The following is a 14,291-nucleotide window of genomic DNA, read 5'->3' as shown; positions in this document are numbered from 1 at the left end:
ATGAGGTTTTCTTGCCAACATTTGTTCAGAGGAAGTTTGCCATTGTCTTGCCCTGAGGCTACTAAGAGCATGCACTTGCCCAAGGTCATCCAGTGGGTTTCATGGCTGAACTCAGAATCAACCCCTGGTTTCCAGAGTTGAAGTCCCAACACTCTTGCCTTGTATTGGTAGTGTGCAATTTCAGCCCTCAATTAAAGTGCAGCTGGATGAATTCTTACCTTGGATTAAGTGTCAATGAATTCAACGGCTGTTACTTCTGAATGAAGATGGATAAAGTTACATTTTAATGGCTACAGTAAGGTGGGGACAACTTCATAACAGTCCTGCATTTGCCGCCATCATTCTCAGACAGTGAGTTGGATCTAAATTTAGCTGTACTTAGAGTAGATTCACTGAAACACTGGGAAAAGCTAGTCATGTCCAAGGTGCAATCCATGGATTTAATGATTCTGTTTAAACTATGATAAAAGTCTTTATCCAACACAATGACCTGGATCCTGAGATCATTTATCAAAGTTCATGGGATGAAAGTTTTCTGCCCTCTCCTCTCTCCAGCCCTTCCAGGTATGATTAGACCATGGGGTTGAGGAAGATGAGGAGGGGGAAATACTAGTGATGCATTCAAGTCTTTTAGTCCAAGTCTCAAATCTCAAGTCCTTGCAATATCCTTTCAAATCAGGTCTCAAGCTGAGTCTTGAGTTTGGGAACCAACTTTTAACAGAAAAAAGAAAAGAAAGAAAGGAAAAGAAAGAAAGTGGGGTGCTTTTCTCAGAGGGAACAGCAAGTGTGTTAGGCAATGGGCTTGAGGCAGGGGTTGGGATCTGCTTGCCAATCTGATCCTACAGCACTTCAGAGGAGTCTTTTAAAGCTTTTCAAAAGCTTGCGCCCCACACTTTGGGAGCATGTCTTGCCTGCTGCTTGAAATGAATGGCACCAGCACATCAGTCACTAAAAATACGCAAGTCAAATCAAGTCAGTGTGTCATTTTTGCCAAGTCAAGCCCAAGTCAAATCACTAATGTGACTTAAGTCTGACTTAAGACTGAGTCAACTGACTCAGGTCTACATCATTGGAAAATACCCAGTATTGGGTGGACTTCTGACTGATTTGGGTTAACTTTCTCCCCTTACCAGCAGATCTTTGCCTTTGTTCAAAATAGTGCCAACCAATCCTCCATTAGAAACAGCTGCAGAGGCAAAAAACTGTACAGCTATGAACAATCTTAAATCAACTTTTTATTGCACCTAAGTCAACATACACCATTCTTTTCCCCTATGAGCCAGTGATCAGTTAACATACTCCATGTTTCCTGGAACTGGAAGTCCTAAAGGTAAGTTTATTTTAGCTGTATTCTTCCTTTCTCTCAGAATGAGATTCAAGAGAGGTTTGCCATTGCCTTCTTCTGAGGCTGAGAGAGTGTGACTTGCCCAAGGTCACCCAGTGGGTTTTCATGGCTGAGCAGCGATTCAAAGCCAGGTCTCCCAGAGTCCAAGTCCAACACTCAAACCACCACACCATGCTGGCTCTCAGTAGGAGAAAGAGGCTTTCTTTTCTTTGTCAAACTGATAAAGTGCAGTATCTATATTTTTCCTAGATAACACACCTGTTCTTTTGATTCTTGTATAAACATGGCAGCATGAAAACAATGGGCATTGTCATATGGGAGCCCCTGACATCCAACCATCAAGTGCCCAGCGTTCTGTTCCATTCAAACCAGATTGATGGAAACTTAAAAGGGTTTCTGTACTTTATATACTTATATACAATAATGATGGCAAATCTTGAACCATATCTTCCAGCATTCCTCACCACTGTACATGTGGGCTAAGAGCTTGTGGGAACTGCAGCCTAGCAACACTGAAGGAGCCATTTTCGGCCTACTGTGGACACAGGCCAGGGCTGGGCATTAATTGAAGGTCCACAACATTAATACTCCCATCCAAAAAATCCTTCAGATTTTTATGGAAACAATATTGCCATAGGAACTGCACAGAATGGCATTCATAATCTTAGTATATTATTAGTAGTTAATAATGAGTTAGTAGCATTATGAAATATATTTTTATTTGGTGGCTATCTGCTCCCTCACATTACAGACCCAAAGTTTTGAAGTCTGAAATACTTCTTTGCATTACACTCAAAAGTACTTATGCAGGAATCCAATATAAATCACTTGGCCCAGATCAGCTATTATTTATTATGATTGAAACTAAACCAGATTCCTCTATTTACTGAATTCCAAGGGTCTGTTCATACTACAGCTCTTAACTCTCATGGCTGCATCTGAAGGATTCCTGGGATTTGTAGTTTGGTGAAGTGCTAGTATCCAATTGGGCAATGTATCCCCCCATCCCTGCCATGTAAGTTATTTCCACAGAAGCCCACCTAGAGACACTTCCCAAATCAGCTTCATGAATGCCATTGATATTAACCATTCTATTGACCTTATTACATGGGAAGCAAAGTGCCCAAATCTCATGGATAAAGTGGATTTAAATCCCAGAAATATTATGCAAAAACAGAATCGTTTTCAGACATGTTGGGCTAATGGAGCATTAACCCGACATTAACCTGAGCAGAAAGTGGGTAAAATGGGCCATTTTCTACTTTTGGGATTTTGCCAAAAGTAAAGAGCGGCCGATTTTGCTCACTTTTTGCATGGGTTAATGTTGCATTAATGCTCAATTTGCACAACATAATCTATTTTCCCAGATTTAAACCCCATTTTTGCATGGAATTTGACAGCTTCCCTCATAGAATCATAGAATAATAGAGTTGGAAGAGAGCACAAGGGCCATCCAGCCTCTGTTTAAAGACCTCTAAGGAAGGAGACTCCACTACACTCCGAGGGAGTTTGTTCCACTGTCGAACAGCCCTTACTGTCAGGAAGTTCTTCCTAATGTTGAGGTGGAATCTCTTTTGCTGTAGCTTGCATCCATTGTTCCAGGTCCTAGTCTCTGGAGCAGCAGAATTCCCTCCTCAATATGACACCCCTTCAAGTATTTACACAGGGCTATCATATCACCTCTTAACCTTCTCTTCTCCAGGCTGAACATCCCAGCTCCCTTAGTCGTTCCTCATAGGGCATGGCTTCCAGACTCTTCACCATTTTAGTCTCTCTTCTTTGGACATGCTCCACTTTCCCCACATCCTTTTTAAATTGTGGTGCCCAGAACTGGACGCAATATTCCAGGTGGGGCCTGACCAGAGCAGAATACAGTGGTACTATTACTTCTCTTGATCTAGACACTATACTTTTATTGATGCAGCCTAAAATTGCATTGCCCTTTTTAGCTGCCGTGTCGCACTGTCGTCTCATATTCAGCTTGACTCCCAGATCCCTTTCACATGTAGTTTCATTCATCCAGGTGTCCCCCATCCTATATCTGTGCATTTCATTTTTCCACCCTAAGTGCAGTACCTTACATTTCTCTGTGTTGAATTTCATTTTGTTAGCTTTGGCCCAGCTTTCTAGTCTATTCAGGTCATTTTGAATTTTGGTCCTGTCCTCTGGGGTATTAGCTATTCCTCCTAATTTAGTGTCTTCTGCAAATTTGACAAGTATGCCCCCAATTTTGTCATCCAAGTCATTGATAAAGATGTTGAATAGCACTGAGCCCAGGACAGAGCCCTGTGGGACCCCACTGGTCACTTCTCTCCAGGATGAAGAGGAGCCATCCCATGTGATAAACTCCTATGTATGTTGTCAATGCATGAAAATCACAAAAGACCTACAAATGTTATTAACCTTACACATTCTTTTTAATTTGGCACTTGCTTCATTTGTTATATATACATATTTAAAATCTGTACACAGTAAGAATATAAAATAGTCCATGTTTTATAAGTTACAGTTAAAAGCTAAGCTTCTCTTTAAATTTTAAAAAATAAAATAAAAAAGCACAAATGTGCATGCGCACATGTACACACACACACACAAAATACAAACATGTGCATCTGTAGACTCACAATAGCCTTGGTATAAAACTGCCATACAGTGTAAATGTACAAAATAGTGTACAGTTCATAAAAGCTGTGCAAAGACAGCAAGGTTCAGTCAGAAATCAAAGAGGTGGTTCCAGTTTCCATGTATCCACATGGACATCCTCCGCAAAGGCCAAAGATCTGGCAAAGAAATGTGAAAATGGCTGGAAAGCACATGATGCTCATGGGATTCATAAATAAAAATTAAAAGGTCCACTCTTGAAGCTAAACTAGTGAGTACTGTTCCTCTGGGTGGTTAGGAAAGACTTGAGGCCCAGGTCCAGCAGATATCCCTACATTTCTAAGATTTGTGTGCCTATGGGGCAATATGTGGCAATATTACTGGCTGCATCTTAGACCTTGGTGTTGCTAATTTTTAACCAGGCAGATTTCATCAATGTAATACTACTAGCCTCTCATTGGAGCAGAACTCATGTGAACACAGGATGAATTACCCAAGTCCTTTGGAGAAATTAATACACAACTGAATTGGACTGATTATTCTAATATTAAATCAATTGGTCTCAATAATTTTTGTTGTTGTTGTGTGCCTTCAAGTAATTTTTTATTTATGGCAAGCCTAAGGTGATGCTATCACGTGAGCTTCATGTGTGGCCCACCCAAGGTCATCCAGTGGCTTTCCATGACTGGGCAGGGAATTGAACCCTGATGTCCAGAGTCATATTTCATTGTTCAAACCACCACACACGCTCTGTTCTCAATAATTAGCAAGATGGGGTGGGGTTATGACTTTTTAATCTGCAACTTCCAACTGAAAAGTGCAAGGCAAGCTGGTTGATCAACAAAAGGAAGCTATTAAGCAAGGCTTTCTAATCAGGGTAGATCTGTGGCTCACAGAAGCCTTGTGGATAAATGATGATCAGTACATTTTCTATGCAAGCCATGTGAATGTGGAAGGACCACACCTCTTCAACTGGATATCCCCCACTTTGCAATGTCCCTTTGTTTTGATGGCCAGGAGAAAGTTCTCTATGAGACTGTGATCTCCTCCTCCTCTTCTTCTTCATCCTCTCTTTCCTCCTCCTCTTCCTCAGAGTCTGAAAAATCTGATGGCTTGCTGGGGCTGCTGGAATGGGTGGGAGAAGGGAGCATCTGACAGTCTAGCCTGTCTCTTAAGTGTGGGTGGTCTGTGGCCTGGTGGTAGGTCAAGGAGTGCCGGGGGCTGGCAGAGCACGGTGGCAATAATGCATCTTCTTCTTCCTCCCCAGAACCTTTCTTGCCAACATCACTGAGGTCTGGGTGAGGGTTGAACTTTGTGGGTAAGGTTTGTTCTCGACAGCCACCAGATGACAGGAGTTCTCGCTCTTTGGAGTTTCTCCACTTCATCCTTCTGTTCTGAAACCAGATCTTTACCTAGAGTTTTCAAAAATACATCAGGAAGGATATTTAGCACCAAGGCTGGCTCAATGTTCAGAGCTTGGAAAAGTTAATTTTGGACTAATTTTGGCTCCAAACAATGTTGGGGTGTGTGTGGGGGGTTTGAGAGCTGTAGTGCAAAAATGTTTGTTCACATTAAATTTGAAGTACTTGCTTGGTACAGAACCATTTGGGGATGAAAATTTTAATCTACATCCAGCAGGCTTTCAATGGTCACTACAGAGCATAGGCATGGTGGTCCCAATCCCAAGGTCCCCATATATTAGTGGACTACAGCTCCCAAAATCCCTAACCACTGGTCATGCTGGTTGCAGCTTCTGGGAATTTTTGTCTAGCCACATCTACAAATCTGCAGGTTAAGGACCATTGGTACAGTCTCTTAGAAGTGATACAGGTTTTCACTAGGAGAATGACTTCAGCTTCAAGTAGGCATTGAGCAAAAGCCTAAGGAAAATATTTAGCATAGTTAAAGCCACCTAGGGCTGCTAGAACAAACATTATATAGTGTTTACTGATTGTTCAAAGTGCTTCACTCACATCAGGAGTAGGCTACTTTTTCCCCCTGTCCTGATCTTTCATAGATAATAGGTTAGAACAATCTGCCAAACATATCTGTGGCAAACAGAGCCAAGGCTAGCAGTGGGCTAGGCCAAAGCCAAAAGTGGACAAGCCATCACATTATTTCCCCCTCTTTTTCTTCCTCATTTTCTCTCTTTCTGCCTCCTCTTGCTCCTCCTCCCTTTTTCCTGACTTTTCCTTCCTTGCTTGCAAAGGGCTTCTGGAATTAGGTTGCAATAACTGTGTTCCCAGGCTGCCCATATAATTTGGGGAACGCCTACAACTATCATGCAAAATTTGCTTAGTAGTAGTAGGCCAGTGCTGCCTCAGGAGGATTCTGGAGTTATAGTCAAGCCATGTAATTCCCCATGATGGTTGGTGAATTCTGGGAGTTGTAATTTTAAAAACGTAACTTTTTAAAGTTTTGTTGCTAATGTAATCTATGAAAGTGATTTGCCTCTGGCTGTCTACTAAACCTCTGCATAATGTGAAATTTCAGATAGGGACTCAAACCAGGGATTAGCCACTACAGTACGTTAGCTCTCAAAAATACCCTAACTAATCTTTAATCTCTTTGATACAATAGGAATCCCCAAGGAAATCACATGCAACATTCGTTTTATAGATACAGATGTGGACAGGAATTTGTTGTCCATGGTATATAATAATATATGTTTAGGGTTTAACTACTAATTGTTTAATATCTTTTTATTTTTTTTATATTCATTTTTAAAAGATAGAAAATAGTCTTAGTGATGCTTTCAAGTCAGAAGGGAAATGTATAAATTATTTAAAAAGTTAACATAATCCACCTGAATATACTATGGCCACAATGGAAAGAAAGCTAGACCTGTTTACATCTGATTAAAATCAAGAGACTGAGCAGCTCCTAGATGGTGGGATTAAGAGTTGTGACCACACAGCCTGTGGGCCAAAGCTAAGGAAGTAGCTTTCCTTGGACAGGGTCTTTAGTTCCCATCCAAAAAACAGTTCCTTATACCCACAGTTATATTCACTCCTGAAAAAGGTCACTACAGCACTCACCAGTTGTGGTATGTGCATTGTGTGTGTGATGGGGAAGTCCTGTTCTTAGGCATTAGAATGAAAAGCCAAAATCTACCTGTTAGTTCCAGTTACAAGAGATCAACTGAATAAACTGCTAAATGGTAAGTAGGGTTGTCAGGTTGGACGCCAGATGGGGCTCCTGTAACTGTAATCCTAAAAAGGTCATGAATCCTGAGGAGGAGGAGGAGGCGGCATGGAGAAGTGTGCTCACCTCCTTTCTCCACCAGAAAGGTGGAAAGAGACAATTGTGGCTGAAAAGGCAGAGTTTGGAAGGTAAGAGAGCTCAGGTACCTTTGTCCAACGTGACAGAGTTTTATGATATATTTTTCTGCTCTATGATACCTTCAGGATCAAAGTTACAGGAGCAGCATCCCATATCCAACCTGGCAACCTAAATGGTAGTCAGGTGACTGCTTGTAAATCCCACTAACTGTTAGTCTGAACTGTACTAAACCCATTACATCATTGGGATATACCTACATGGTAACTCACCATTAACCATTTCATTCATTGGGTCTACTCTGGTTAAGACTAGCCCATAGGATTCAGACCTCAGTGGGTCTACGGTCATTGGGACTAGAAACCAGATTCTGTCCCCCAATGTGCAGGAAGATATTCCCTACATCAGGACCTTTGTGTCGAAGTACATCTTACAGATTTCAATGATGTTCAAAGCCAATTAATGACTTCTGTAATTGCAACAAAGCATTTCACCACCTGGACACTGCTCAGTGTTGCTACCATAACTGGTGTAGGTGTTTACCATGCAAAGCCCTTCCAGTTTTCACCAAACACCAACATTTGTGAGGATTTGCAATGGAGCAACTAAAAGGAAAGCTCTGTAGATAGAGGCATCCACAAGAATGGGAGTTGGCACAGGGGAAATGCTCTGTGAAAGCAGTTGCTATGTGGATGGTCTATGCCATGAATTGTCCCTTAGTCCTTTGCATTAAAGGCACAAATTCCATTCAGCCACAAAACAAAGAGACCCTCTTAATAAAGGCCTGTAGGATTTGGGGGTTTTAACATTCACCTTAGGAGGCTAAAATGAGTCCCTAGCACTGTAATTCTGAGTAAAAATACTGTATCCTGAAAATATCCACTTGGGAGCAAGTTTCCAATAAGTTCACTGTGCTTTACACTGCATAGGAAGTGCTTAAGATAATTTGTTAAAAATACAACACTGGAAATATATTGCTTTAAAATAAATGAGGCTATTGTTTTTAAAAGAATTTGGGTGCCAGTTGCATTGACTTCAGTGGCAGGACCACATTGCCTTAAATCTTAGTGTGCTGACTTAACTGGGTTGTGGTTAAGGCTGTAAATTAGGAAACACTCCTTCGCACAAACAGCCTATCTCACAAATGGTCTTTGTTGTGCTTAGGAAGTCAAGGTTAACTACCCATCCTTCCCCTGCCATTCCCTGTGTTTGGCTCGGAGGGCAATTGGTTACCTGGGAGTCTTTTAGGCCCAGCTTGGCTGCCAACTTCTTTCTGTCTGGTTTGCTGATATATTTCTGCTTCTGAAACATTTTCTCCAGAGCCTTGCGCTGCACATCTGAGAAGACTGCCCTGCGGAGCATCCCCCTGCGCGGTTTCCCTCGAGCGGCCAGAGGCCAAGAGAATGTGCCAGGGATAGGCACCACAGAAGAAGCTGTGGGAACAAGAAGAATGGCATGTTGGACAGAATCAGCCAAAAGGGAGACAGGGAGAAAAGAAGCAAATCAAAGCACAGGAGACAGGAACTGTTCTCTTCTAAAAGACTGATGCCTAAATCTCACTGCTAGTCCTGCACCACTAGAGTAGATCTACTGAATCACTGTAATTTAATAAGTGTCAGGTCAAAATAGAGCACTTGATTCAGTGGGTCTGCTCTAATTGGGATTACCAAGAGGATTCAGGCTTGAGTCCATATCCTATTGAGGCTGATGGCAAATCTTTTGATTTGCAGGCCTGGATCGCTCCAGTTCTCTTTCTCTCTTCTCTTCTCTTCTCTTTCTTTCTCATCTTTTTCTTTCTGTCCCTTATCTGACTCAGGCTCCAACCAGCATCTATGCAAATTCCAAATCCATGAAAGGGACTTTATGCTTAACTTAACAGTTCTTTTCAGAAAATAATAACTAGATTATTTACATTCAGTGACTTTATCTATAGCTGGCTGGTTTTGTTGCTAGATTCAAAGATGTGAAGCTTGAATAGGAAAGCCAGGAAAATAGGATTTGTGAGGGGGGGAGCTCTTTCTGTCTTCTACAAGTATTTAATTTTTTAGAACACTGCTTTTTCATGACAAGCATTTTATTATATCCCAGATTAAAATAAGGGACTTTTCTGTCTGGAAGAGGGGGGGGGGTCCTTTTTAGACACAAGTTTTGATCAGTCAGTATTCATCTTTTTGATATGGATCGTTCTTTTCCCCCTCCTCTTCTTCTTCCTTACAAAACTTGCAGAATTCACTCTGAAGACATGAAAAGTAACAGCTAATTAGCATATTGACTGGTTCCCAATAGGACTGGAATGATAAAAAGGGCAGAGTTTCCCCTTTAAGCGGAAAGAAAAACTCCCAAAGAGAGACAGAGATTCTAATGAAGCGTGAATGGTAATTGTGTAGTAATGAACTAACAGAAAAAGACTGAGGACAAGCAGCTAAAGCCATATATTACTGGAACAAAAGAGATTTACACTTTCAAACTAAACACAACTGCATGCCAAGCTCCTTGGGGAGAATACTGATGACACAGTCTTCTCTTTCCCCAAATCATTTTCATTAAATGGACATGAAAAGCTAGATATAAGGCTCAAGTTGTTTTTGTTGGCCCTTTCAAATGCGGGAGAAAGGAAGCAAATTCCATTATCAGGGGAATGAATGGAGCAGCTCTTGGCTTTTGGGACAAAATGTAGGGATGGCTTGTTGGGGGAGCCATACTTTAGACAGTCCTTCCACACTGAGCCCTGACTTTTCTCAACTCCAAAATGAAGATATTTGGTTAGCTATTCCCAACTAGTTATTGGAGACTTATTCTTTCTAGTAGTGTTAAGATTAGTTTAACGCCAATGAGGGATTGCAATAAAGAGCTGTGCATTGTGGAGGGGAGGAAAGCTACCTGATATATTTCCTTTCGCTCTCTCTTATTTACACATACACAGCATGGATCAGCCTGCAAGGTCCCACTGGGGTTATGCCCTCAGTCTGGTGGTGACAAACATAATTTCAGTTAAGAAGTAATATATCTTAGATGCCCCTCTCTTTGAGAAACTTGGGGTGGGGGAATAAATGGCTGCTTTTGGAAAACCTAGACATTCATGTCAAGGCACTACCTTTACCTTTATAGGACTCCAATAGCACCTTTGAGACTAAGATATAGAATTTTTAGCATACGTTTGATGGACTCAGTGAGTCCATTTCATCTGATGGAAGATGGATCTCAAAAAGGTGTGACTGGATTCCTATGTTGAACTCTAGGAGAACTCATGCTGCCAGCCTCTTTCTTTCAGGGCTACAAGATCTCTCTACTTAGTGATTCTACAAACTAACACGGCTATATCTTTGGGCTCCTATATGTCCTTCTGTGCTAAAGCAGACCAACAGGGGCCTCTCTTTGAATGCGGCTACAGTGGAAGATGTTTGAGGAAGGCCTACACTTGCTTAGCTAAAGGAACCTTACAGCATCTGCCATTCCCGGAGGCAACATCGCTGGGCTACTTAACCTGTTGCTTCTCAGTACTCTCAACAAGGCAGCTATATGGCCTTGGTGGCGTCCCAACTCCAGGGCGCTTGGCAGTCAGTTGAGTTGGTGGCACGCCCTGGCTTCCTGGGGGCTGCTCCTGAGATGCCCTGCCCTTTGAGAAGCCAAGCCAAGGAGGCTCAGCCCCAAGGATCCAGGAGGGACCCCGGGAGCTGGCCACGGTCCTCCTGGTGCTGAAACCTTGGGCGGCTCTCCAGGGGAAAGAGGAGAAGGAGAAAGAGAGGAAGAAGAGGAGATGAGGAAGAAGGCAAAGAAGAAGAGAAGGAGAAAAGGAGGAGGAGGAGAAGGAGAAGGAGGAGGGAAAGAGGAGGAGGAGGAGGAGGAGGAAGAGGGGAAGAGAAGGAAAATGAGGAGGAAGAAGAAGGGAAGAAGAAGAACGGAGGAGGAGGAGTGTAGAGAAGGAAAATAAGGAGAAGGAAAAAGAAAGGAAGAAGGAGAAAGAAAAGGAGAAGGAGGATGAGGAGGTTCTATGGAAAATAAGAAGGAGGAGGAAAAAGGGGAAGAAGGAGAAGAGGATACAAATCCCATGAAGGAAGAAGGAGGAGAAGGAGAAAAAGAGGAGGAGGAGGAGGAATGCAAAGAAGAAGCCAAAAAGACGAAGAAGAGGGGGAAGTAGGAGGAGGAAGATGAAGAGGAGGAGGAGCGGAACAGAAGGGAAATAAGGAGGAAAAAGAGGAGAAGGAGGAGAAGAGAGGAGGAGGAGGAAGAGGAAGGAGAAGAAGAGGAGGAGGAGGAGAAAGAAGAAGAGGAGGAGAAGGAGACTAAGAAGGAGGAAGAGGAGGAGGAGGAGGAGGCATGATGTGGGGCATGAAGGCCAGGGCCCCTCCTTGGGAGGCTGGCCATTCCGGCCGATCTGTAGCGCTGCTGATGGATGCCTCCGGAGGGCGAGGGACTGAATGTCATTCTATCATTCCTTCATTCCTTCATCTATTCATTGGTGGGATTTGTATCCCTCCTTCCCCCCAAAATTTAAAAAGAGAGAACTAAGAGTCGCTTAGGAAGGGTTTTTCAGACCCAAATGCTCATGACAGAAGGCTCCGAGGGAGAAGAGCCTTGGTGGAAGCAGCAGAGCCCCTGAAGCCCCTGCCCTGGCGGAGGGAGGGCAGATACCTACCTGGGAAATAGGTGGCGGCGCGGAGGAAAGGCTGGAAGGAGCCCTCGAAGTAGGGGAAGGAGAAGGAGGCCTTGGCCGGCAGGCTCTGGATCAGACCTTGGGGGGCTTCTGGGGGAAAAGAGAGAGAAGGGGGTTAGAATGAGGAGTCCCCTGGCACCAAACCCAGCATCAAGTCCCAACTCCAAACACTTCGGAGGCTGCATTCACACTAGAGAAATAACCCGGTTTGGCACCGCAGTTTAAAAAGCAGTGCCAACCCGGGCGATTTCTCCACTGCTTGCCCCGGAGGGTTCCCTGCAGGAGGGCTTCCCCTTCGAGGCTGAGGGCCCGGGAGGCCGCTTACCTGCCCTGGGGCCGGAGGAGAGGATGGCGTTGACCCCGAACTTCAGGAAGGTGGCCTCGGGGCTGGAGGAGGCTGAGGAGGGCGACCCTCCTGCCCCGGCCTCCCTCCCGCCGCCGGCTGCCCCCGAGGGCGAGGGCGAGGGCGGGGGGCTGCGGGGCAGGAAAGGGGCGCCGGGGGCCCTGCTGCTGCTGCTGCTGCTGCTGCTGGTGGTGGCGCTGATGCGGAGGAGGTCCTCCACCAAGAAGCCCGAGGAGGAAGGGCCCGAGAAGGCCGAGCGGAGGGACTGGGGCAAGGAGAGGGTCGGCGTCGGGCGGAGGAGGCTCGGGTAGACCGCCGGCGGAGCCAGCAGCCCCGGGAACATGGCGGCAAGGAGGCCCTCCCGGCACCGAAGGAGACTGGCTTAGCCCCCACCGGCAGGACGAGCTCCAGCTCTGTCTTGGGACCTACCTTAGGAACGAGTTGAGGCTCTACCTACAGATCTAGCTCAGCACCTAGCTGAAACTCTAACTCTTAGATCTATCTTAGGACCCAGTTTAGGATGTACCTACAGATGTATCTTAGCACCTAGCTTAGGGTCTACTTCAGGATCTATCTCAGGACCTATCTTAGGAACTAGTTTAGGACTTATTTTAGGGCCTGTCTTAGGTTGTACCTTAGGACCTAGCTTAGGATCTATCTGAGGACCTACTTTAGGAGCTACCTAAAGATCTCTCTTAGGAGCTAGCTTAGGCTCTTAGGACCTCCCTTCGGGTGTACCTTAAGAACTAGTTTAAGACCTAATTTAGGATCTAGTTGAGGACTTATCTTAGGACCTAGCTTAGGGTCCAATTTAGCACCTGGCTCAGCCTCTAGTTTAGGAGCGCCCTTAGGATCTACCTATGTTAGGAACTTGTTTAGGAGTAGGTTTCAGGACCTAGTTTAGAGTCTAATGTAGCACCTAGCTTAGGCTCTCGTTTAGGATCTCCCTTAGGACCTTGTTTGGGACTTCTCTTAGGACCTAGCTCAGGATCTCCCTTAGGACCTCCTTTGGGCCCTCCCTTAGCTGAGGCTGGGTGTGGGTGCGCTTCCCCTCCCAGGAAGGCTCCTGCCGGGTGGGTGGCCTGCCTTCCCTGCCGCTGCCCTCGGCCTCCTTCCTTAGCCTTAGCCCTGAGAGAGAGAGAAGGAGAGAGAAGAGGGACCCTTCCTCGGTGGGGCGATGGGGCTCCTCGGGGCCCTTCCTGCGGGGGCGATGGGTTTTATAGTCCGCCTTCCCCTCGGAGCGCTGGGCCAAGGGACAGCTCCGACAAAAGGGCGCCCCTCCGGAGGGGGCTTCGGGGAGCCCTCATTGGTCCGGGAGGCCTCTGCCTGCCCCCCTTTGCAGCCGGGGATTGGATCAGACCTCCGAAGGAAGACAAGGCAAAGGAAAGAGCCACCAGGAAAAAAAGAGGGGGGGGGGGCCCCCTTTTGCATAAGGACCGCCTTTTTGGGGGGGAGAGAAAGGGGCCACTCCGACCCACATCCCCCCCTCAAGATCATTAAATACCTATTCTATTTTATTTTAAGGTTTCCCGACTCCCAAAAGAAAAGAGGGGGGAAGCGGATTCTTTCAAGGAAAGCAGTAAGTTTCTTTCTTTCTTTCTTTCTTTCTTTCTTTCTTTCTTTCTCTTTCTTTCTCTTGTTCACCGTCTTTTTCAGCAAATGAATCAATAAATATTCATCCATACCAAGCTTTGCAAATAAAGGCAACTATACATTGAAAAGGCATGAAACGCATCTCTGGGGAGGACGGGGGAAATGGGTTTGATAGAGACAACTGGGGCTGCATCCACGCTGGAGAAATAACCCGGTTTGGCACCGCTTTAACTCGTCCTCTGGCTCAAGGCTATGGAATTCTGGGAACTGGAGTTCTCAAAAAAAATTCCTCCGTTTTCAGCAGAACTAAGAAGCATGCATTGACATTTCTGTTTGAGCGTTTGTTTTAGCTTTGATTTGGCCATGTCCTCCACCCCCCCCTTTTTTTTTTGGAATGTCCTCCATTTTGTGTGCCTTGTCCTCCTTTGTGTGACAGAGCTGCGTAGGTTTACTTCTCATTTTGGGAAACTTGCAGA

The 14,291-nt window shown here is 44.9% G+C and overlaps 1 protein-coding gene across 1 annotated transcript; it reads right to left on the bottom strand.

Annotated features, from left to right (window-relative positions):
* Positions 1–3,756: 3,756 nt before the first annotated feature.
* Positions 3,757–13,411, bottom strand: DBX1 (developing brain homeobox 1). Its single transcript, XM_042445267.1, has 4 exons — positions 12,205–13,411; positions 11,862–11,969; positions 8,459–8,658; positions 3,757–5,358 (listed from the first exon to the last, which is right to left on the bottom strand). Exons 1-4 carry the CDS (start codon positions 12,563–12,565, stop codon positions 4,975–4,977), a joined length of 1,053 nt encoding a protein of 350 aa, XP_042301201.1. The 5' UTR covers positions 12,566–13,411; the 3' UTR covers positions 3,757–4,974.
* Between the last annotated feature and the right edge of the window lie 880 nt (positions 13,412–14,291).

This window comes from Sceloporus undulatus, chromosome 1 (assembly GCF_019175285.1).
Source record: "Sceloporus undulatus isolate JIND9_A2432 ecotype Alabama chromosome 1, SceUnd_v1.1, whole genome shotgun sequence".
NCBI classification, from domain to species: Eukaryota; Metazoa; Chordata; class Lepidosauria; order Squamata; family Phrynosomatidae; genus Sceloporus; species Sceloporus undulatus.
The sequence above is the reverse complement of the archived record's forward strand: the minus strand, read 5'-3'. Positions and strand labels throughout refer to the sequence as shown.

Coding starts and splice junctions, on each gene's coding strand:
- DBX1 (XM_042445267.1), bottom strand. CDS start 12,565: ATGTTCCCGGGGCTGCTGGCTCCGCCGGCGGTCTACCCGAGCCTCCTC. Junction 11,970..12,204: donor CTCCTCCGGCCCCAGGGCAG/GTAAGCGGCCTC, acceptor CTTTTCCCCCAG/AAGCCCCCCAAGGTCTGATC. Junction 8,659..11,861: donor CGCCGCCACCTATTTCCCAG/GTAGGTATCTGC, acceptor TTGTTCCCACAG/CTTCTTCTGTGGTGCCTATC.